At 42.2% G+C, this 25,870-nt stretch overlaps 1 protein-coding gene across 1 annotated transcript; it reads left to right on the plus strand.

Moving 5' to 3' along the window:
* Positions 1 to 99: 99 nt before the first annotated feature.
* LOC139371660 (neuritin-like) lies at positions 100 to 25,411 on the plus strand. The gene is made up of 3 exons (XM_071111950.1): positions 100 to 226; positions 19,873 to 20,023; positions 25,114 to 25,411. The coding sequence occupies exons 1-3, from the start codon at positions 172 to 174 to the stop codon at positions 25,409 to 25,411; spliced, it is 504 nt and encodes a 167-aa protein (XP_070968051.1). The 5' UTR covers positions 100 to 171.
* The last annotated feature ends 459 nt before the right edge of the window (positions 25,412 to 25,870 follow it).

The following is a 25,870-nucleotide window of genomic DNA, read 5'->3' on the forward strand; positions in this document are numbered from 1 at the left end:
ACCATAGAGATGCATACATAAGAGTAGGCGCTCTTCTCATGAACATGATACTGAGCAACGCTCTCACCTATGTAGCAAAGTAGCTGTGCTCAGCAAACGGATTGTAACACTGACGCGGATTTTTACTTGTTTCAGACGCGTCTTTTTCTGAATTCGAGTGGCCTGAGCAGAATGGTATCCCTCGTGAATTACGCGTGTATTTTCTTGCCTCTTGCTCTCCATCTGAGTAAGTGTTCACTTAGAAAAAATTTTTTATTCTATAGAAATAACAGTAATGTTTAATTTGTTCGTACTATGTGGGGGTTCTTGGGTGGGATTTATTAAATGCACCTCTAAATTATAGGGGAACGAGTCGCGCTAAAGTGGACACCAGAAAATATTTTTTCGGTGCCTAGGTACAAAATTCGTGAGTTCAAAATGTTTTATTATATAAATGTTTGAATGGCTAATTAAGAGTTGCTGACGTAAAACTAGGTTACAGATTAAAATGAGTTAAATGATTGCAACGAGATGAGGCAAGTAAACAATTGACCATCTTTTTGAGTCTTTTTACCACATTTGGTCGTATTGTATAGTTTGTGTATAGAAGGTCCTTTTATATAGTATTATATTAGTCGTCGACCATTGTTATAGATTTGAATTCACATGCGCTTTGTTCTTGGGTAGCCTATTACACTACATTCCCAAGCGCAGTCGAAGCGTCAGCGTGTGTGGCGTCAGTGAATACAAAATCTAGAAGAACACATTTGCACTGTCTAGTTATTATAATAGCCTACGCATTATATTGTCAGCATTCTGAAATAGGTTTATGCTCTCTCGGGACAACTGAACCCGTCAGTCACCTCGATTCCCTTAGTTTATTCCTCACAAAGGAGGATGTAATAGCCTACTATCCATTGGGGAATTGAATGCGAAAAGAATAATGAATGAATCGCATTTGCCTTCCCCTGATTGACTGCATAAAGTAGCACAGGTATCTCATCTGAACCTGTGTGGCTCACAAGCAGAATAGTCCTCCTTTCGGGACAGTGCGGATCATAGCCATCCCTCAACCTTAACTTATTTTCGTGTGAAACCTATTGGTAAAAAAAAACAAAGCACACACACCACACAACCTTTGGAAGGATTATCCCAAGAGGTTATCATGTTATGTTACTTTTTCCTTGGCGCTCAGTATTGGCAGCCTTCATTCTACATAATATTAGAGAGAAAATATGATCTGTCCCGTGAGTAGTCGACCTTTATAGTCATACAGCGTCGAATGTGTATCGCCCTGCATACTATAGGCCAGGTATGACTAGATTCAGGCGCAGGACACATTTTAGTTGAGTGGATGGTCAGGGGTCCAGAACACAAGAAGCCTAAACAGATGTGATCATATACAAACGTAAGCAACGTTTGAAATCATTTTTTGTCAAATAATATATCTGTTGGGGCTTTTTATGGTCACTTTTCCAGTCTACAAATGATTTGTAATGATGTCTCTATTATGCATGGGAATACTTTCGAACAGATTTGGGGAACCCTGCTATAGGCTATGTTAGACCAGCCATTGAGAGAAAAATGTTTGATTTAACAGGATTCTCTCTCAATTTACACCTCTGTGGTTTGGGAGTGTTCTAAAGGCATTTTACTGCAGTACACAAGCATACGAAGCAGACATTACCTCCTCATTAAATCAGGTTCATGCTCTCTAGTAGAATTGCATCCACTTTCCTCTCTCTTCGTGACAATTCATTACTGATCTTCATTTCCCCATGATAATTCATGGTTCACACCCATATCACACATTCTCACACCAACCATGTCCTCTTCATTTTTATTCAGCCTTTGCATATAATATCTATCAGATCACCAGTCTGGTACATCTACCATCCCCCATCCTCGCTGTACTTCAATGGATAATCTGCAACTTTGTAGTCATCTCATCAACACACCTCACAATTAAGGCAATATAAAGTGCCTCTCCTGAATCCTTTGTTTGTAAATTAAGCTTCTGATTCGGTTGCTGAAGAGTTTAGTAATTAAGGAGCATACGGGGAGGCATGGAGAGGAATTTAATTTCTCCACCTGAATTGTGCATATGATTAATCAGACACAGCCCCTCTAAGCTTTCAACTTCACATCAGCCTTGTCCCAATAATTACCTCCTCCCCTCACCCTCTCCCTGTCTCCTCTCTTCAGCACAGACTTAGGAGTGGCGTGGAGTCCCTAAACAAACGCTGTGAAATGAAACCGCAGCCATGCATGACACCCCATGACACTCCACCTCAGCCAAGGCTGAGAATTAATATTCATAGGTAGACCAACTTTTATACTTCTGTTTTAAGGAGTTACATGATCTTGTTTCCTCTAGCACTAATGAGTCGTGTGTGATTCAGCTGTGACTTTGTGTCAGTGACTTGATGTGTTGTGTGCTTGGATGGCTATTGAGGAAGAAGAGAACTCCATTGGCTCCCAATGTGCCCAAGGTTGCTGCAACTTATGTCCCTGGTGCTTTGTTCTGTGTAGGCAGCAGATGCTCTCATAGGCGGGGGGGTTGCATACCGTAACTCTGAGGTATGGGCATAGATAGTCAGGTATCTCTTCCCATCTGTTCATCATAACAATGCTATACGTTTGGCTGAGATGAACAGTTATAGGGTAGCTTCAGAGGTCAGGTCATAGAGAAGAGAACAAGGAGTAAAGGCCGAGCAAAGGTCAGATAGAGTGTGTGCAGTGGACACTAGGGCTGGACAGTGATGTAATCGTCCCCCTGTTCCCATCTGTTGTTGAGTGGAGTGAGCATGGAGCTTCAGCTCTGTTGAAGCCTGTGCTAACCCTGATAAGTTACAACTGGAAACTCAGGTGTTCTAGTCAATAAAAACAAATTAACTCCCAGAGAGGGTCAGTGCGCTTGTGTCCATTACAATGAGCCTCTCACTTACTCTCCATATGAGGGGGAGAGGGATCAATGTGCACAGGAAGCTCATTTATTAGTCAGATGGAGAATGGCCTACCATGGTCCTGGACCAGTACTAAGAACACAGAGAGAAAGAGTAGTCATAGAATGAACAGTATGGGGAAAGGCTCTTATCGGAGTGTCAGATTGTTCTGTCACTGTCTCACTGAGTGCTTTGCTTTGTGTCAAAACTTCCATCCTGTCAACATGTGCTTAACAACTTCCAGGAAGTCAGTTCATTTTTACTCTACATATCTGCATGAAGACTCCATCTGCAAATAGCATTTTTATTGAAATGTATTAGATTTCCCTATACAATCTTCTGCAGTTCAAGACTACTCTAAACAGCGAGAGTTAGACGCGTGAACACAACAGAACCCTGTGCTTCATGAACACAGCACAGGGAGAAAGGAGATGGAAACTGTTGCAGGGATTCCCTGCCCCATAGAACTGGGCTGGCATAATCAGCCAGGTTGTTGGCACCTCTGTGTGCCTTGGAGCCTCCACTTGTCATAGTGCCTCTGAGCTGGGCTGGCTAGCCTGGTACACGGTGGTTGGGAGGCCTTGGCAAACCCAGCCAGAACTTTCAGTCTTAGGGGCACTAGACATGTTAGTTGCTCAGGTGAAGTTCATTAAATGCATAGATCTGAGTGTTCTCCCTCACTTTCTTTATCGCTTTACATAACAGTCGCTAAGTAAACAGTTTTTCGATATTCATCTTTAATTCAAGCTCCGTTGTGAGTTCTCTTAACAAGCTTTTAAGTTAAATAATGTAAAGATGAGGTCAGCTGGCTAACGCCATGTAGAATCAACTCATCACTCTTGTTCAGAGATAATCTCTCTGGCCCCTTCAGTTGTCTCAGTTTCAACAGTATGGGATACAGGAAACAAGGAATGCTGGCAGTGTACTCACAGAGGATATGTAACTGTTTGTAACCATTTCTTTAGCCGTGTGGATCAAAGCAATGTGCCTGCAGCCTTTGATTCCAGCCAGGTCACCCTTGATACAAGTCATTATTCGACATCCACCCATGTCTGAGGATGTTGGAAGACGATGTGGTAACCATCCACTAGGGGCAACAGTGAGCGCTGTTACCTTCGAGTAGGAATTTGCCTCTGATTCCATTGGTTGCAAGTTTGAATCCAACAATATAATTTTTTAGATTTTTGTTTTAAGCCTATCCCAAACCTTAACTCTTAATGCCTAAACTTAACCTTAAACACTTCAAAATTTGACGTTTGCAACAACTTTGAAATGTAATGTTTGAGAAACCAGTGGTGGAAAGTACTTAAGTAAAAATACTTTAAAGTACCTCTTAAGTCGTTTTTTTGGGTATCTGGAGTTTACTTTACTACTTATATTATTGGCAACTTTTACTTCACCACATTCCTAAAGAAATGAATGTACCTTTTTCTCCTTAAATTTTCCCTGACACCCATAAGTACTAGTTACATTTTGAATGCATAGCAGGACAGGAAAATTGTCTAATTCACACACTTATCAAGAGATAATTCCTGGTCATCCCTAATGCCTCTGAATTGGCAGACTCACTAAACACAAATGCTTAGTTTGTAAATGATGTCTGAGTGTTGAAGTGTGACCCTGGCTATACGTAAATAAAAAAGAAAATAAAATCATGCCGTCTGGTTTGCTTAATATAAGGAATTTGAAATGATTTATACTTTTGATACTTAAGTATATTTTAGCGATTACATTTACTTTTGATACTTAAGTAAATTTTAAACCAAATAGTTTTACTCAAATACTTTTACTCAAGTAGTATTTTACTGGGTGACTTTCACTTTTGCTTGAGTCATTTTCTATTAAGGTATCTTTACTTTTACTCAAGTATAACAATTGGGTACTTTTTCCACCACTGTGAGAAACATGGATGAACGTCTAATTCTGACATGAGACTGTGAGAGCTAGTTGAAGCTTCATGGGTTTTATCTTTTTGTGGATCCATCCACTCATGTTCTTGTTTCCAATATTTATCTTAGGTAATCTTTTACAGTAAGTTGCTCTTACCTGTGTACTTACCTCTTGGCCCCCTTGGGTGAATAGGGAGTCCACCATGGAACTCTCTTATCTGTGTAGTAACACTGCATGTAACAACACTAATATTAAAATGTTGTTACAGTACTTTAGCAATTGCAAAACAATATATTTGAGAGCAGATTTGTAATTACAGAAGTAGAATAGGTACTTTTAATATGCCCACACTACCATTCAAAAGTTTGGGGTCACTTAGAAATGTCCATGTTTTTGAAAGAAAAGCACATTTGTTTTGTCTATTAAAATGACATCAAATTGATCAGAAATACAGTGTAGATATTGTTAATGTTGTAAATGAAACTACAGATTTTTTTATGGAATATCTACATACGCGTACAGAGGCCCATTATCAGCAACCATCACTCCTGTGTTCCAATGCATATTGTGTTAGCTAATCCAAGTTTATCATTTTAAAAGGTTAGCACAGCTGAAAACTGTTGTTCTGATTAAAGAAGCAATAAAACTGGCCTTTTTTAGACTAGTTGAGTATCTGGAGCATCAGCATTTGTGGGTTCGATTACTTGCTCAAAATGGCCAGAAACAAAGACCTTTCTTCAGAAACTCGTCAGTCTATTCTTGTTCTGAGAAATGAAGGCTATTCCATGTGAGAAATTGCTAAGAAACTGAAGATCTCGTACAACACTGTGTACTATTCCCTTCACAGAACAGCGCAAACTGTCTCTAACCAGAATAGAAAGAGGAATGGGAGGCTCCGGTGCACAACTGAGCAAGAGGACAAGTACATTAGTGTCTAGTTTGAGAAACAGATGCCTCACAAGTTCCCAACTGGCAGCTTCAATAAATAGTTCCCGTAAAACACCAGTCTCAATGTCAACAGTGAAGAGGCGACTCCGGGATGCTGGCCTTCTATGCAGAGTTGCAAAGAAAAAGCCATATCTCAGACTGGCCAATAAAATATAAAAGATTAAGATGGGCAAAACAGACACTAGACAGAGGAAGATTAGAAAAAAGTGTTATGGACAGATGAATCTAAGTTTGAGGTGTTCGGATCAAAAAGAAGAACATTCGTGAAATGCAGAAAAATGAAAAGATGCTGGAGGGGTGCTTGATGCCATCTGTCAAACATGGTGGAGGCAATGTGATGGTCTGGGGGTGCTTTGGTGGTGGTAAAGTGGGAGATCTATACAGGGTAAAAGGGATCTTGAAGAAGGAAGGCTATCACTCCATTTTGAAACGCCATGCCATACCCAGTGGACGGCACTTAATAGGAGCCAATTCCCTCCTACGACCGGACAATGACCGAAAGCACAGCTCCAAACTAAGCAAGAACTATTTAGGGAAGAAGCAATCAGCTGGTATTCTGTATATAATGGAGTGGCCAGCACAGTCACCGGATCTCAACCCTATTGAGCTGTTGTGGGAGCAGCTTTAACCGTATGGTACGTAAGAAGTGCCCATCAAGCCAATCCAACTTGTGGGAGGTGCTTCAGGAATTGACAACTAGAATGCCAAGGCTGTAATTGCTGCAAATGGAGTTTAAAGGACAAAATTATTATTTAAATAAAAAATCATTATTTATAACCTTGTCAACGTCTTAACAATATTTCTTATTCATTTTGCAGCTCATTTCATGTATGTTTTCATGGAAAACAAGGACATTCTGAAGTGACCCCAAACTTTTGAACAGTAGTGTAGGTATAAGAGCAACTTATGTCTTCTTCATACAGTTTTAATTAGTGCACCTGTCCCATAATTAATCTTGATTATTCCGTTGTGCCCCAACCATAAGATATGACCTAGGTGAACACATACATTACACACACATGTATTATGCAGTTTAAGTGATCCATGGTAAGGATGGTAGGTGATTGTAATGAGAGACTAGGAAACCATTCAGTATAAGTGCATTGACATCGAAAGCACTTTGGAAATCCCTTGTCAGTTATTATGTAATATATTTTGTGTACAATCACACAATGTTAAAGCATCTGCGTACAGTATCTGCTTAACTCTGTATGATTATTATCTTACATAATGTTTTCATATAAATTACAATTATTCTTTTTGGAGGAGGATATTTGCGTATTCTGCAGTTGTAAAAATGTAAAATCTAGCCAATTATTTCTAGATTTGAAAGAACAGATCAAAAATACTAAATTAGCATGATCTTTCAGAGATACTTGGAAAAATATTGGGTTCTTCATGTTTTTTAATGCTGCATCCCAAGGAAAAATATTGGGTTCTTCATGTTTTTTAATGCTGCATCCCAAGGAAAAATATTGGGTTCTTCATGTTTTTTAATGCTGCATCCCAAGGAAAAATGTTGGGTTCTTCATGTTTTTTAATGCTGCATCCCAAGGAAAAATGTTGGGTTCTTCATGTTTTTTAATGCTGCATCCCAAGGAAAAATGTTGGGTTCTTCATGTTTTTTAATGCTGCATCCCAAGGAAAAATGTTGGGTTCTTCATGTTTTTTAATGCTGCATCCCAAGGAAAAATGCGGCTACGTGTGGCAGTCCTGAAGGATTTAAGCAGTTTCACCACTTTTCCATCTGGCTTTTTTATGTTAGTCACACGCAGAATTCCTGGTTATATCTCATCATGATGTCTTTAAATTCTATAAATGTATCTAACATTGATTCAATGTATTTAATATAAATAATGGCCCATTAGATCTGATGTTAAAGCATGAAGCAGTTGGCCTGATGAATCATCCTGAATTTCATTCCATTGCTCAGTTTTAAGGAGGATAGTAGGGGACATATCACACTTTTAAAGTCCCATACTGAGTGTAGAATGTGTCCCATTTAGCCTACTTGCATCCCACCCCTTCAACCACACACAAGATCCAGAAATAAACAGCTAGAGATAGCTTTTAATTACTCATGATTTCTCCGTAGGGATGAAACTCTTCTATTGCAACATATTTATCGTTATGCAGAGGACCAACCAACATTTCTTCCTGATGCATAATTTGCCTGATGCAAATTATGGGGCTGTGGAAGGAATTATGCTGAATTGATGTAGCCTGACTGTTTCTGCACTCAACAACACTACATCATGGTCAAAGTAGACAGATATAACTTTACCTCTGATGGTTGAGTGCCTAAGGGCTTTTTAGTAATGTCCCAATGATGTTATAGGAATGTTCTCAGGTTGCTGGGTCAGGGCTCAGCCGTGTGATGCTACATTAATGTTACAATTATTTGACTAACTTTCAGAAAAAGTAGATATTGGTGTTTGTAGAGCAGAAAGTGTAACAGGGAAAGGAAAAGGGAGGGCTTGGAGGAAAGGAGAGCGAATCATGAGTTAGCTTTATCCTTCAAACTGTTTTCTTTGAGGGCACATGCCCTTATGTAACCTAATGGATCAAGTTGAAATGAAGTGCAAGAGATGCATACTCACCAAAGTCCAATGTTATCAATTTGTGTCAAGCCAGAAGGCGGTTGCTACACAAGTTTCCATTATTAACACCTTTTCTATCACAGATAGAAATCATCTTTTAACTTCAACAGTTATTTTGAGTCTAGTTTTGCTCTTACATAGGGCTTCACGTACTCTCTATTTTACTGTTATGAATCTGACCATGTACTGTATGACATCTGTTAGTTTGATACAGCTCTGTGGTCTATCAACTTCAATTATGACACATTGTATGACAGATGGGATTCTCGTGCCTCTTTCACAGCCTATTTTTGGACCTTTTTGTTTGTAGCTGAGTAGATTTTATTTTTGTCAGACTGAATTATTGAGCCCTTATATCTTAACCGTCTCACGGTGGACACCACACTGATCGTATTCAAAAGGCAGTCCCATCTCATTGGCTTCTATGTCTTCTTCTTGTCTGTTTTAGTGAGGGTTATTAGAGCAGCTATGTCTCATCTGCCTGTTATCAAAGGTAGCGCTCAGCTCAGCGCTCAGACTCTGCTGAGGGGAAGGGACAGGAGAAGAGGGGGATACAGCGAGCCAAAGCTCCCTCCACCCTCCACAGGCAACAACACTCCCATGGGGCATGGACTTGGATGAGATATAGAGTGAGTGTGTGTGGTGTTTCTGTGTGTCCATGTGTTGTGTTCATTTTCTTAATGTGTGTGTGTGTGTGTGTGTGTCTGTGTTTATTAAACAGCGTGCTAAAGAAGGAATATGAAAGAAGCTTGCACATTAAAGATCTCTCTTCGTCAGTGCCCTTCAAGCAATTTGTGTATCCTTTTAGCTCTTCTGAGCCAAAGAAATAGTTACTTGGCAAGTGTTTTTTTCCTACAGATTTATCAGATCTTTAGAGAGAGAGGGAAAGGCAGGAAGAGCGTTCAAGAGACAGAAAGGCTTAAGGAGCTGGACTGGATTTAACGTCTGAGAAGGCTTTTTCCTTACATTGATGTGAAAGGATGCTCTCTGAGTAAAGCCTATTTCTTATACTCTCTCTTCCCCCCTCCCTCTCTCTCTCTCCCTTTCACTCTCTATCTGTACTAACCAACAGGCAGATAATTTGCCTCATGCAGTCTTCCTAGGTCTGCATTTTGTCCAATTATTTTCATACACCTACAGGACAACTTGCACAGCAGTAGCGCTGGTGGTCCTAATGAACATGATTGTCGGCAGTAGCAGCACTAATCCACTCATTTCAGTGTGACCTGCTTGGCTTCAACCCTCATTAGAACAGATTACAGTTGAACCAAGACTACACCAAGTTGCTCCACCTCTCCTTTCTCAAAATTCTTCAGAATAGACAAATGATGTTACCAAACCTTTGTCTTTCTGGAGCACAGTGGTATTTATGTAATCTCTCTCTCCACATTTCCGTCTCGCTCCTTTCTGCATCACTATTGTCCTCTATGGGAAAATGTATTTTCTGTGGATGTAGGATTTTATTATTTTCCCTCCTCTCCCCTGTGATGGGAACTGAGGTCCAAATGGAAAAATTTGAGAGGTTAATCATTCATTTGGAAACGGGAGTTAGTCCGGTTGAGCTAATTATCAGGGGTTATTTTTTATGCCGATCCAATGCATAGCCTACTCTCCCTCTCTCGCTCTCTTCGTCTTTCTCGCACTCTTTCTTATTGTGCCCAGCATGGAGGTTGCAGTGGGAATTCAGTCCCTCTATACCTCTCGCACGCAATGCTGTCACTAGCAGGTTCATTAGCCTGGCTGTTGCCCTTAATGATGGAGTTACCATAGTGCCATAGTAAACCTCCCCAGCCTTCCACCTACTCAGTGTCAGAGAGTGCGACAGCAGTTACCTGGTCAGACAAAAATCTTTGGCTTTGCTGCTCAGACAGTGACATGCTGAATATTTGCTCAGACAACAAAACACTGAGCTACTACTAATCAGAGACACAATGGAGTCTATTTAGACAGTGCGCCACAGACCTCTGAGCGCAACCCACAGATGAAGAAGGAGGACTTCTGTTCAAATTCCTGTCCCTGTGAGGGTGGTACTAATGATGTGGTGGATATATCAGTCTAATAACTTGGCTAATGGTTCCTGTCTCTAGAGCACCTTGTATTGGATGGAGTTGTCTTCCCAGTGGATGTGTGTGGAGCCGACGTTAGAAAACACCCGGGCCAGTGTAATGTACATCTCACTCTGAATTAAATAGTCAGGTCCGTAATTATTGGCACCCTCAATAAAGATTAGTAAAAAATAATGTATAAAATAAATAATACAAATACTGAGCTATTTTATATGCTCCAAAAATTGAGATTGGAGAACACTTTGCGAGGGTTCTTACACTATTCCTCCATTCAGAATGTTTCCAGATCCTTGATGTCCTTCATCTGCACTTTTGGACTGCCCAGTTTAATTCAAACCACAGGTTTTCAATGGGGTTCATTTTGTGGTCAATTAACCATTTCTTTGTGGATTTTGATGTGTGCTTGGGCTTATTGTCTTGCTGGAAGATCCACTTGTGGCCAAGTGTCAGTTTCCTGGCAGAGGCAACCAGGTTTTTGTCTAAAATATCCTGGTATTTGATCAAGTTCAGGATGCCGTTGACCTTAACAAAGGCCACAGGACCAGTGGAAGCAAAATAGCCCAATATGAATGGTCTAAGATCCCTCCTAATATGTTCTCCAATCTCATAAAACATTTTAGAAAAAGGTTAAAAGCACATACCTTTAAATTTGGTAGGCCATACCCTATCCCTTGCCCACACTACAACAAACATGGCCTCAAAGCCGCTTCTCGCAACAGCCTTGAACGCTTCCCTCGAATACAGCATCGAGTACATCACTGCAACACTAACGTAGCAGGTGTAAAAGAAACGCCTGAAACTAGATCCCCTACATACTGGTCTTGGCGATAAGAAAACAACCCTTCTGTTCAACCAATCCAGTAAATGTGGAGGAGGAGTTAGCAATATGGAGTGTCGCCTTGTTAACGTCCAAAAGCGGAAGTCACTTCACAGGCTCTTTCCATTTCCCCTGAATACCGGAACATCCAGTTGTTGGGGACTTGGCAGAGGCTACTTCAACACAAATCATTGTTTTCGAGGGCTGTTGTTTACTACACTGATTCTCATGTATACAATGTCACTGGCAGAGCAAGAGCCCTAACAGATTAACAAAAATGTGTGTGGAGACAATTTTTTTTAACTACAGTTGAAGTCGGAAGTTTGCATACACTTAGGTTGGAGTCATTAAAACTCATTTCTCAACCACTCCACAAATACATTTCTTGATAACAAACTATAGTTTTGGCAAGTCGGTTAGGACATCTACTTTGTGCATGACACAAGTAATTTTTCCAATAATTCTTTACAGACAGATTATTTCACTGTATCTAAATTCCAGTGGGTCAGAAGTTTACATACACTAAGTTGACTGCTTTTAAACAGCTTGTAAAATTTCAGAAAATTATGTCATGGCTTTAGAAGCTTCTGATAGGCTAATTGACATAATTTGAGTTAATTGGAGGTGTACCTGTGGATGTATTTCAAGGCCTACCTTCAAACTCAGTGCCTCTTTGCTTGGCATCATGGGAAAATCAAATAGAAATCAGCCAAGACCTCAGAATATTTTTTGTAGACCTCCACAAGTCTGGTTCATCCTTGGGAGCAATTTTCAAACACCTGAAGGTACCCTGTTCATCTATACAAACAATAGTACGCAAGTATAAACACCAAGGGATCACGCAGCTGTCATACCGCTCAGGAAGGAGACGCATTGTCTCCTAGAGATGAACGTACTTTAGTGCGAAAAGTGCAAATCAATCCCAGAACAACAGCAAAGGACCTTGTGAAGATGCTGGAGGAAACGGGTACAAAAGTATCTATATCCACAGTAAAACAAGTCCAATATCGACATAACCTGAATGGCCGCTCAGCAAGGAAGAAGCCACTGTTCCAAAACCGCCAACAAAAAGCCAGACTACGGTTTGCAATTGCACATGGGGACAAAGATTGTACTTTTTGAAAAAATGTCCTCTGGTCTGATGAAAAAAAAATAGAACTGTTTGGCCATAATGAACATCGTTATGTTTGGAGGAAAAAGGGGGATGCTTGCAAGCCGAAGATCACCATCCCAACCGTGAAGCACGGGGGTGGCAGCATCATGTTGTGGGGGTGCCTGCTGCAGGAGGGACTGGTGCACTTCACAAAATAGATGGCATTGTGAGGATGGAAAATGATGTGGATATATTGAACAACATCTCAAGACATCTCAAGTTAAGTCTTGGTCGCAAATGCGTCTTCCAAATGGATAATGACCCCAAGCAAACTTCCAAAGTTGTGGCAAAATAACTTAAGGACAACAAAGTCAAGGTATTAGAGTGGCCATCCCAAAGCCCTGACCTCAATCCTATAGAACATTTGTGGGCAGAACTGATAAAGCGTGTGCGAACAAGGAGGATACACAAGGTAGTTTGATTAAACACCTTTTTTGGGGAAGCTAAAATAAACAACAGATAACCTGCATCGGCGAAGAGGCCACTGAGATTCGTAGTGTTTTCTTCAGGCATTTCCTCACTTTCTACATAAACACAGCAAACAACCAGCGGTAGGAAGTAAAATTAAATGAGATCATAATGTACACCTAAATGGTTCTGAACTCTAAGTTTTGTTTTATTTATAAAGGTGTCAAAACATTTTGTGTATGGGATCATCAGAAGGGCATCATTCAGAAATTGACATGAGAAAGAATGGCCTGCAGCACTTGTGCAGCAGACATCAGCACCAATTCAGCTAGTTCAGCACTGCACCTGGCAACAGCTGCATATTCACGAATAGAGATGTACATGTACCGAGAAAGACTCAGCCCGTCAGTCTGCCGGGTGGGTCGCCTAGACCAGTGGTTCGCAAACTTTTTATAGTCCCGTACCCCTTCAAACATTCAACCACCAGCTGCGTACCCCCTCTAGTACTCTCAAATATTGTTTTTGCCATCACTGTAAGCCTGCCACATACACACACTATACGATACATGTATTAAACATAAGAATGAGTGTGAGTTTTTGTCACAACCCGGCTCGTGGGAAATGGCAAAGAGCTCTTATAGGACGAGGGCACAAATAATCATATAATAATAATCAATCATTTTGCTCTTTATTTCGTCATCTTACATATAAAAAAACCTTATTTGTTCATCGAAAATTGTGAATAACAGGTTAATGAGAAGGGTGTGCTTTAAATGATGCACATAACTCTGCAATGTTGGGTTGTATTGGAGAGAGTCTCATTCTTAAATCATTTTCAACACACAGCCTATGCTTGTATTTAGTTTTCATGCTAGTGAGGTCCAAGAATCCACTCTCACATAGGTACGTGGTTGCAAAGGGCATCAGTGTCTTAACAGCACAACTTGCCAAGGGAGGAAACTCTGAGCGCAGCCCAATCCAGAAATCTGGCAGTAGCTTCGGATTAAATAGACTTTTCACAGAACCACTTATTGCAATTTCGATGAGGCTCTCTTGTTCAGATATCAGTAAGTGGACTGGAGGCAGGGCATGAAAAGGATAACGAATCCAGTTGTTTGTGTCGTCCGTTTCGGGAAAGTATCTGCGTAATTTTGCACACAACTCACTCAGATGCTTCACTATATCACATTTGACATTGTCCGTAAGCTTGCGTTCATTTGCACACAAAACTCATACAATGATGGAAAGACCTGTGTGTTGTCCTTGTTAATGCAGACAGAGAAGAGCCCAACTTATTAATCATAGCCTCAATTTTATCCCGCACATTGAATATAGTTGCGGAGAGTCCCTGTAATCCTAGATTCAGATCATGCAGGCGAGAAAAAACATCACCCAGATAGGCCAGTCGTGTGAGAAACTCGTCATCATTCAAGCGGTCAGACAAGTGAAAATGATGGTCAGTAAAGAAAACTTTAAGCTCGTCTCTCAATTAAAAAAAACATGTCAATACTTAGCCCCTAGATAACCAGCCCACTTCTGTATGTTGTAAAAGCGTTACATGGTCGCTGCCCATATCATTGCATAATGCAGAAAATACACGAGAGTTCAGGGGCCTTGCTTTAACATTTTCACTGTAGTGGCTAAAACGTCTTTCAAGCTGTCAGGCATTCCCTTGGCAGCAAGAGCCTCACGGTGGATGCTGCAGTGTACCCAAGTAGCGTTGGGAGCAACTGCTTGCACGAACGTTACCACTCCACTATGTCTCCCTGTCATGGCTTTTGCGCCATCAGTAAAGATACTAACACATATTGACCACCAAAGTCCATTTGATGTCACAAAGCTGTCCAGTACTTTAAAAATATCCTCTCCTGTTGTCCTGGTTTCCAGTGGTTTGCAGAAGAGGATGTCTTCCTTAATTGACCCCCTATAAACATAACGGACATATACCAGGAGCTGTGCCAGGCCCCCCCTGTCTGTTGACTCCAGCTGTAACGCATAGAATTTACTGGCTTCTATGCAAAGCAGTAATTGTTTCAAAACATCTCCTGCCATGTCACTGATGCATCGTGAAACGGTGTTGTTTGATTGAGACATTGTCTGTATATTTTTTTTTGCCTTTTCCCCCAGCATTGTCACAGCCATATCTGCAGCAGCAGGAAGAATTAAGTCCTCCACAATAGTATGGGGATTGCCTGTCCAAGCCATTCGGTAGCTCACCATATAAGACGCTTCTAGCCCCTTCTTATTAATGGTATCTGTTGCGTTTATACATGTTACTACTCTTAAGTCATCTTAATTAAACCATCTAATGTGATTGGATGTTAATTATTTGACTAGGCTACCTGTATTTGACATTGTGTTGTTATTTCGCTGAACACTAGATGGTTTAACTTTATTTTTGGCAGTGAAACGAGGATACTCAGGTGAGAAAGAAACCTCACCCAAATGTATAGCCGCGTTGGAAAATATAAATGGACTGTTTGAAAATGTGAAATAAAAATCTAGCACATTTTTATTTGGCGTACGCCCGACAGCTGGGGTACCTAGTCTAGACCCAACAGACCCACTGTTGGGGTACCGACGGCTGGGGTACCTAGTCTAGACCCAACAGACCCACTGTTGGGGTACCGACGGCTGGGGTACCTAGTCTAGACCCAACAGACCCACTGTTGGGGTACCGACGGCTGGGGTACCTAGTCTAGACCCAACAGACCCACTGTTGGGGTACCGACGGCTGGGGTACCTAGTCTAGACCCAACAGACCCACTGTTGGGGTACCGACGGCTGGGGTACCTAGTCTAGACCCACTTATTACAGGGCACTGTTTATTTTTCTCTTGCCTATTCTGTTTTTATGCTTCCAGAGGTTAATAATATATGGAGGGATGCAGAATGGACCTTTATAAATACAACTTTATTCTGTTTTTCATGTGTGTATTTCCTCCAAACTTCAAAACATCTCCTGCTACATTGATGTTTTAAGGGAGCACATGTTAGACAACATATGCAAAACATTATGTTGGTACAGTATAGTTCAACTCATTATGCTGTTCTGTTTCATTTTTACTCTGTATTATATAGCAGGACAGATTATAGATATTGTGTTTCCTGAAAGTCTTACAAACTCCCCCGGGACCATAAGCTCTCTCATTTGGGTAGTGACCAGCAATTATGTGAGGATTATCAGGAGCAGTAATACGAATAAGCAGCAGTGTTTTAAGCAGCTCTGACTGGTGAGTCTTTTGCTGAATCCTTCCAACTGCTCCCCTTGATCTCTGTGCTCCACTCTCATAGCATGCAGCTACAATGACTGGGGAAGGCCGTCATTGTAAATAACAATTTGTTCTTAACTGACTTGCCTAGTTAAATAACGGTAAAACAAATAAATAGGCGATTTACCCTGGTTTACAGGCCAGTTCATTACTGAGGCTTCAAGTGGAAGAGGGAGGTCAATACAATGAAGCAAAGGCTCCACTGTGGTAGTTCTGATGTGCAGTAGCACTGTGAGTCAAAGAAACTCCAGTAACAAGACCGCTGGAACATTGCTGTAATGACAGGAAAACAAATGATACAGTGCCTTTGGCATCCAGTTGTCTATACTGTACGTAGTGCTAGAGATAGTACGGCTGTGATGCCTGACATATAGAACTTATATGAACTTTTCCCTCTATCCTTTTAATATCGATATCTGCACTTTAACTCTGTTTTTTTCTCACGATGCCAATAGTCTTGAAAGAAAAGATCTGCACAGAAAAATCACTAGATTCCTAACCTTCAACGAACGTGTAGCTAGATGTGCATATCTTCATCAATCTTTATTGATGGAGAGGGGGGAGTTTGGTAAATGATCAATGCAAAACCAGTGTGATGAAAATACACCAGAATGGATAGAAAAGTAATGTAATGTTCTTTTAGGCTGAAACAACTACATCAGTTAAGTCTGTGGTTTCTTCATCAGTCATGTCTGTCTGACTTGAGGCTTCCTGCTTTTTTATAGGAATGCTCTGTGGATTCCCCCAGGCTCTGTCATGCAATCAAATATTTACATTTAGGCTCAAAAGCAGCCTACAGTATCTGCTGCCCTGTATAGGATGCATATTGAACCAGACCTGGCTGGGACACGGGATGGTGCTGGGATATAGCATGATGCTGGAGTTCAATTAAGACACATTTCTATTGGGGAAAGTAGCAACATGCTTATATGAGGAACCACTGGGCTGGACAACTGTGGTGTTTTTCCGACCAACATAGACTTTGTTTTAACTTGCTCAATAGACAGTGCATTTGTTAATTTCCTCTTCCCTCTAGTTCTTTATACTGTCCCTATCTCTCCTGGCTCAATTTAATTTTAACCATTATTTGACCAGGTTAGTTGACTGAGAACATGTTCTCATTTACAGCAACAACCTGGGGAATAGTTACAGGGGAGAGGAGGGGGATGAATGAGCCAATTGTAAGCTGGGGATGATTAGGTGACCATGATGGTATGAGGGACAGCTTGGGAATTTAGCCAGGACACCAGGGTTAACACCCCTACTCTTACGATAAGTGCCATGGGATCTTTAAAGACCTCAGAGATACAGGACACCCATTTAACGTCCCATCCGAAAGACAGCACCCTACACAGGGCAGTGTCCCCAATCATTGCCCTGGGGCATTGGGATATCTTTTAGACCAGAGGAAAGAGTGCCTCCTACTGGCCCTCCAACAGCATCTGGTCTCCCATTCAGGGACTGACCAGGACCAACTCTGCTTAGCTTCAGAAGCAAGCCAGCAGTGGGACGCAATCATTTGTCTATCTCTCTGCTCTCTCTCAGTCTTCATAAAATTCTGATGAGGATGAGTGAAACCAATAATCTTTAGACCCCCACTGCCAAACATTGCCCGAAATCAACAGGAAAAAAAGGAGGCCGGAAAAGTCATAATTATTAAATATTAATCATGTTCTTCCCAGGGGACCAGAAGAGAATTCTGGGCCTGTGTCCACAAAGCCTCTCAGAGTAGGAGTGCTGATCTAAGATCAGTTTAACCTTTTAGATCATAATGAATAAGATTATATAGACAGGTTGGGACTTGATCCTTGATCAGCACTCCTACTCTGAGACGCTTTGTGGATACAGGCCCCGGTGATCTGCTGTCTAACCCAATTACCATCCTCAGTTTTACCTCACTATGTCCCGTTAGCTTCTTTGAGGGTTCGCCTTTAAATGGTTGGATTACAGTGGGAGGGAGTAGCATGGGAAGAGAGAGGGGATGGAGAGATAGAGGTCTGTAAAGGAGCAGTTTGGGGTTATTGAGTGGGTTCATGACTCACTTAAAAAATATATATATATTCACACGGCTTACAGGCACTAGTTGCTTCATATTAAAATGATTCATATGTAGCCTAAATGCAATCTTGAAATTAAGTTGTATCTGGGTCACTCACACTACAGCCTGTACCCCTCTGACATGCTTCAGGGCCACTTTCCTTCCAAACTTATTTTTCACACATGGACGTTCTGGAGTGTGCACCTTCAAGGTTGGTTGTTGGCACAGTGCATCATGCTGTTCAGATTCAATTAGTTTGGATTGTGTAAAACCATGCTGATTTCAAGGACTTAAGTACTCTATCTGAAATAGGCTGACAAAGGAACATAACCATGTCTCTCAATGCCAGGAGAGCTGAAGATGTACAGCTATAGATACACTATATATTCAAAAGTATGTGGACACCCCTTCAAATTAGTGGATTCGGCTATTTCAGCCACACCTGTTGCTGACAGATGTATAAATCGAGCACACAGCCATGCAATTTCCATAGACAAACATTGGTGATAGAATGGCCTCACTGAAGAGCTCAGTGACTTCCAATGTGGCAACTAGTCAGTTTGTCAAATTTCTGCCCTGCTATAGCTGCCCCGGTCAACTGTAAGTGCTAAAATTGTGAAGTGGAAACGTCTTGGAGCAACAACGGCTCAGCCGTGAAGTGGTAGGCCACAAGCTCACAGAACGGGACAACCGAGTGCTGACGTGCGTAGCGTGTAAAAATCATCTGTCTTCGTTTGCAACACACTACCGAGTTCCAAACTGCCACTGGAAGCAACGTCAGCACAATAACTGTTCGGCGGGAGCTTAATGAAAGTGGTTTCCATGGCCTAGCAGCAACACACAAGCCTAAGATCACCATGCGCCATGCCAAGCGTCAGCTAGAGTGGGGTAAAGCAAGACTGGACTCTGGAGCAGTGGAAACGTCTTCTCTGGAGTGATGAATCATGCTTTACCATCTGTCAATCCGACGGAGGAATCTGAGTTTGGCAGGAGAACGCTACCTGCCCCAATGCATAGTGCCAACTGTAAAGTTTGGTGAAGGAGGAATAATGGTCTGGGGCTATTTTTCATGGTTCGGGGTAGGCCCCTTAGTTCCACTGAAGGGAAATCTTAACGCTACAACATAAAATGACATTTTAGACAGTTCTGTGCTTCCAACTTTGTAGCAACAGTTTTTGGGAAAGCCCTTCCCTGTTTCAGCATATCAATGCCCATGTGAACAAAGCGAGGTCCATACAGAAATGGTTTGTGAGATCGGTGTGGACAATTTGACTGGCCTGCACAGAGCCCTGACCTTAACCCCATTGAACACCTTTGGGACGAACTGCGAGTCAGGCCTCATCGCCCAACATCAGTTCCTGACCTCACTAATACTCTTGTGGTTGAATGGAAGCAAGTCCCCGCAATGTTCCAACATCTAGTGGAAAGCCTTCCCAGAAGAGTGGAGACTTATAGCAGAAAAGGGTGGACCAACTCCATATTAATGCCCATGATTTTGTAATGAGATGTTCGACGAGCAGGTGTCCACATACTTTTGGTCATGTAGTATACATATGGAGGATCCAGCTATAGAGGATCCAAGGTTTGTCAAGCCTTGTACAAGACAGAGCTTTGTTGCCACTTGTTTAAAGTAACCAAACACGTTTACAAAAAACACTCAGAAGTCCTGTGCTTGGCAATATTGAACTCTCCGGATGCTCATTTCTCCCCAATGTGAGTGCTGATGGTATACTGTATGTCTCTGTGTCTTCGTCCAGTCGTCGACCCCTGTCCCAGCTCTGCTGCCTCCACCAGGAGGTGTCACTCCATCTATAAGGGCTTCGCTCAGTGTCTGATGGCTCTGGGAGACAGCCTGACCGACAGTGCCCAGAAAGATGAGGACACACAGGAGATACACACCATCTGCAAGTAAGCACCCCCCCCCCCCCCCCCCCCCCCCCCCCCCCCCACACACACACACATTATAGCCCTACAGTCACTGACAGATGAACCAAGACCAATGATTATGAACTTACAGATACAAATCCCCTCATCTATATGTTATTTATAGACACAGACACACTCTGAAATGAGAAATTGACATAACACTGTGACCTATAATTGAATTACCATTGAACAATGGGCTTCACCAGATCTTTACCTCTATTTCAATATCTCCATCGCTTTCTCTTTCTTCTCCATGGTTATACCCCAGCTTTCTCTCTCTTCTCCATGGTTATACCCCAGCTCTCTCTTTCTTCTCCATGGTTATACCCCAGCTCTCTCTTTCTTCTCCATGGTTATACCCCAGCTTTCTCTTTCTTCTCCATGGTTATACCCCAGCTTTCTCTTTCTTCTCCATGGTTATACCCCAGCTCTCTCTCTCTCTTCTCCATGGTTATACCCCAGCTCTCTCTCTCTCTTCTCCATGGTTATACCCCAGCTCTCTCTCTCTTCTCCATGGTTATACCCCAGCTTTCTCTCTCTTCTCCATGGTTATACCCCAGCTCTCTCTCTCTTCTCCATGGTTATACCCCAGCTCTCTCTCTCTCTTCTCCATGGTTATACCCCAGCTCTCTCTTTCTTCTCCATGGTTATACCCCAGCTCTCTCTCTCTTTCTTCTCCATGGTTATACCCCAGCTCTCTCTCTCTCTTCTCCATGGTTATACCCCAGCTCTCTCTCTCTTTCTTCTCCATGGTTATACCCCAGCTCTCTCTTTCTTCTCCATGGTTATACCCCAGCTCTCTCTCTTTCTTCTCCATGGTTATACCCCAGCTCTCTCTTTCTTCTCCATGGTTATACCCCAGCTCTCTCTCTTTCTTCTCCATGGTTATACCCCAGCTCTCTCTTTCTTCTCCATGGTTATACCCCAGCTCTCTCTCTCTCTTCTCCATGGTTATACCCCAGCTTTCTCTTTCTTATCCATGGTTATACCCCAGCTTTCTCTCTCTTCTCCATGGTTATACCCCAGCTCTCTCTCTTTCTTCTCCATGGTTATACCCCAGCTTTCTCTTTCTTCTCCATGGTTATACCCCAGCTCTCTCTCTCTTCTCCATGGTTATACCCCAGCTCTCTCTCTCTCTTCTCCATGGTTATACCCCAGCTTTCTCTTTCTTCTCCATGGTTATACCCCAGCTCTCTCTTTCTTCTCCATGGTTATACCCCAGCTCTCTCTCTCTCTTCTCCATGGTTATACCCCAGCTTTCTCTCTCTTCTCCATGGTTATACCCCAGCTCTCTCTCTCTCTTCTCCATGGTTATACCCCAGCTTTCTCTCTCTTCTCCATGGTTATACCCCAGCTCTCTCTCTCTCTTCTCCATGGTTATACCCCAGCTCTCTCTCTCTCTTCTCCATGGTTATACCCCAGCTTTCTCTCTCTTCTCCATGGTTATACCCCAGCTCTCTCTCTCTCTTCTCCATGGTTATACCCCAGCTCTCTCTCTCTTCTCCATGGTTATACCCCAGCTCTCTCTCTCTCTTCTCCATGGTTATACCCCAGCTCTCTCTCTCTTCTCCATGGTTATACCCCAGCTTTCTCTTTCTTCTCCATGGTTATACCCCAGCTCTCTCTTTCTTCTCCATGGTTATACCCCAGCTCTCTCTCTCTTCTCCATGGTTATACCCCAGCTCTCTCTCTCTCTTCTCCATGGTTATACCCCAGCTCTCTCTCTCTCTTTTCCATGGTTATAACCCAGCTCTCTCTCTCTTCTCCATGGTTATACCCCAGCTCTCTCTCTCTTCTCCATGGTTATACCCCAGCTCTCTCTCTCTCTTCTCCATGGTTATACCCCAGCTCTCTCTCTCTTCTCCATGGTTATACCCCAGCTCTCTCTTTCTTCTCCATGGTTATACCCCAGCTCTCTCTCTTTTCTCCATGGTTATACCCCAGCTCTCTCTTTCTTCTCCATGGTTATACCCCAGCTCTCTCTTTCTTCTCCATGGTTATACCCCAGCTCTCTCTAACATCCTGACAGCACTTCCCATTTGCTTGAGGCATATTGGAGTGTCTAATTAAATATTGAGGGTCTCTCTTTATCTATCTCTGTCTTCCATTCTATTTATACATGCGTCTGTAATCCATCTTATCATTATGTCAAGGAATTTTTATAAAATCGAAACTCATTTACTTAATTTCTACATATTAAAACACTCTAAAACGCAATTTGGGGAACATCAAAAACAAGCTAAATTTGACTCCAGACATGATCAACTTGATGCTGTAGCTTCATTCACCTCAGTCAATTAGGGACTTAACATTCTACAAACACATTAGCTGCTACGCACTAGTTCAGCACCAGGGTTACACTCTAGTTCAGTTTCATATCAAGTCAAACCGCAATTACCTAGCCAAAGTACAGCCATCTTTACCTCAGCACTGTTTCGAGAAAATGTCGCGCTGTTCCCTACAGTTGCATCGACAAGCGCTCCATAAAGCCAGCCAGCCATAAACAGCCTTCCCTCCAGCTCCCAGGCGTCCGCATAGTCCTAAAGTCCTAAGGGTTCTAAACTGCATTTGCTATTTAATCTGGATTTGAATAATTGTAGTAGCCATTTTAAATTGTTGTTGTTGAGCTAGGGTATGACCCTCCTGAAAGATGCATCACCCCATCAAGATCAACCCATTCCCAGAAAACATTGCATCAATGTAGGAAGGTCCTGTCGGGAGTTGTTGTTCACTATTGAGGAGCTGGAGACACACATGCTGTCTTCAGGTATATATAGTGGTCATTACAATTATGTTATTATTTTGGTCACATTCCTTAAGGTACCAATTAAGGTACTAATCCTGCCATTCAGTAAATTTACATACGTCTGCACACACGCATCCATGCACGCACGCACGCACGCACACACACACACACGCATAATTGCACGCATCCACACACACACGCAAACACACACACACACACACACACACACACACACACACACACACACACACACACACACACACACACACACACACACACACACACACACACACACACACACACACACACACACACACACACACACACACACACACACACACACACACACACACACTCTTCCTAGGAATGTGGTCAAATCTGTTAGGGAAAGGCAGTTAGTAGAAAGGCAATATTTTCCCTACTGGATAAAAGTCTCAGATTTGCATCTAGGCCAAGGCTGCACCACTGTCAGTATTCTCTATGGAATGCTAGGAGAGTTTACCTTGAGTATAGAATAAAAATGAAGGAAAATCTGATGTTACTAGGTACAGGTAATGTTCTTGTTTCCTGGGCCGTGAGCTTGGTTTGTTTATGCATTAGCATGCAGTGTATGTTTCAGATCAAGTGTTTAATCTAACACCTCAGCAATCCTTTATTATTTTAATCAGAAAATAGACTGCAGGCAGATATTGCTAACAAGCTGCCCTTCACCTGCTGTTACTCTGCTGTTTTCTACTGCACATGTGACTCTGGGACTTTGCAAGGCTGCATTTTGCTTCCTCTTTGTTTCACCCATTCCCCTCAAGGTCTCCTGTGTGTACGATAAACAGATGCCCTAAGCCCCCAACAGATGTGCTATTTAAGGGTTGATTTAAGACCATGGGCCCATATCCAAATACAGTGCAAGTTTAGCCTTTCTGCACTTGTACACAGGGAATGTGAATATAAGATGTTTATGAGTGGTGTTGTTCCAACTCTTCCCGTCCACACACAATACCCCATAATGACAAAGAAAAAGCAGGTTTTTAGAAATGAGAAAAAAACAGAAATATCACATTTACATAAGTATTCAGACCCTTTACCTTGTTGAAGCACCTTTGGCAGCGATTACAGCCTCGAGGCCCTAGGGTGTACAAGCTTGGCACACCTGTATTTGGGTAGTTTCTCCCATTCTTCTCTGCATATCCTATCATGTTCTGTCAGGTTGGATGGGGAGCAATGCTGCACAGCTATTTTCAGGTTTCTTCACAGATGTTCAATCAGGTTCAAGTCCAGGCTCTGGCTGGGCACTCAAGGACATTCAGAGACTTATCCCGAAGCCACTCCTGTGTTGTCTTGGCTGTGTGCTTAGGGTCGTTGTCCATTTGGAAGGTGAACCTTCACCCCTGTCTGAGATCCTGAGCGCACTGGAGCAGGTTTTCATCAAGGATCTTTCTGTACTTTGCTCCGTTCATCTTTCCCTCGATCCTGACTAGTCTCTCAGTCCCTGCCGATGAAAAACATCCCCACAGCATGATGCTGCCACCACCATGTTTCACCATAGGGATGGTGCCAGGTTTCCTCTAGAAGTGACACTTGGCATTCAGGCCAAAGAGTTCAATCTTGGTTTCACTAGACCAGAGAATCTTGTTCCTCACAGTCTGCAAGTCTTTAGGTGCCTTTTGGCAATCTCCAAGGGGGCTGTCATGTGCCTTTTACTGAGGAGTGGCTTCCATCTGGCCACTCCACACTAATGGTTGTCCTTCTGGAAGGTTCTCCCATCTCCACAGAGGAACTGTGCCTCGACACAATACTCTCAGAGCTCTACAGACAATTCCATCGATCTCAGGGCTTGGTTTTTGCTCTGACATGCACTGTAAACTATGGGACCTTGTATAGACAGGTGTGCACCTTCCAAATCATGTCCAATCAATTGAATTTACCACAGGTGGACTCAATCCGGGCGCCAAAGACGTGGATGTCGATTAAGGCAGCCCCCCGCACCTCTCTGATTCAGAGGGATTGGGTTAAATGCAGAAGACGCATTTCAGTTGAAGGCATTCAGTTGTACAACTGACTAGGTATCCCCCTTTCTCTTTCCCTAATCAAGTTGTAGAAACATCTCAAGGATGATCAATGGAAACAGGATGCACCTGAGCTCAATTTCGAGTCTCATAGCAAAGGGTCTGAATACTTATGTAAATAAGGTATTGATGTTTGTTTAGTTTTTTTGATGAGGAAAATTGTTTATTTAATACATTTTAGAATAAGGCTGTAAAAAAAGTCAATGGGTCTGGATAATTTCCGAAGGCACTGTATGTGACCATCTCTGTTCCACCCCCTACAGGTCCTGGGATGAGTTTCATGACTGTGCAAACGTGGCGATGGCCTGGTGTCCAGATGAGGCTTCTGCTGTCTGGGAGTCTTTGCGACAGGAGTCCAAGAAGATGCAGTTTTCTGGAAACCTGTATTACATGTGCTCCAGTCGTGACCAACCAGCTGCCAACGCTGATGCCCTGAGCCCGTCCAACCAGGAAGAGATTAGCCAGGAGTCTCTTAAAGCACACGCCCACTGTCCAGGTCCTGCCTCCTTCTTATTGCTCCCCTCATGTCTGTCTTTTCTGCTGCTGTTGCCTAGCCTATAGACATGACCAGAGTGAAGGGCAGGGAGGAACTCATAGAGGACATGTACAAACAGACAGTATCAATAAGTCACTCATATTTTTTTTCTGTACTAAAAAGGAGTTGCATATATATCTAGCTGCACGTTCAGATTGGCAGCTCCTCATCTGTGTAGTGTATTCATTTCGTACACACATATCATCTCTATGGATAACTTTATATGTTTGTACAATACTACTGTCCTCAGATTTTTTATTCATAGATTTTAGATGTGTATTAAAATTGTTTTTTGTTGCAAAACGCTACATACAGTGCCTTGCAAAAGTATTCACCCCCTTGGCATTTTGTTGCATTACAACCTGTAATTTAAATAGATTTTTATTTGGATTTCATGTAATGGACATACACAAAATAGTCCAAATTGGTGAAGTGAAATGAAAACATAACTTGTTTCAAAATATTCAAAAATATTACAATGGAAA

The sequence above is a fragment of the Oncorhynchus clarkii genome, chromosome 2 (genome assembly GCF_045791955.1).
Source record: "Oncorhynchus clarkii lewisi isolate Uvic-CL-2024 chromosome 2, UVic_Ocla_1.0, whole genome shotgun sequence".
NCBI classification, from domain to species: domain Eukaryota; kingdom Metazoa; phylum Chordata; class Actinopteri; order Salmoniformes; family Salmonidae; genus Oncorhynchus; species Oncorhynchus clarkii.

Bases quoted from the DNA above. Each gene is read 5' to 3' on its own strand.
- LOC139371660 (XM_071111950.1), top strand. From the start codon at position 172: ATGGTATCCCTCGTGAATTACGCGTGTATTTTCTTGCCTCTTGCTCTC. The intron at 227-19,872 runs GTAAGTGTTCAC...GTCTTCGTCCAG, and splicing joins GCCTCTTGCTCTCCATCTGA to TCGTCGACCCCTGTCCCAGC. The intron at 20,024-25,113 runs GTAAGCACCCCC...CACCCCCTACAG, and splicing joins GAGATACACACCATCTGCAA to GTCCTGGGATGAGTTTCATG.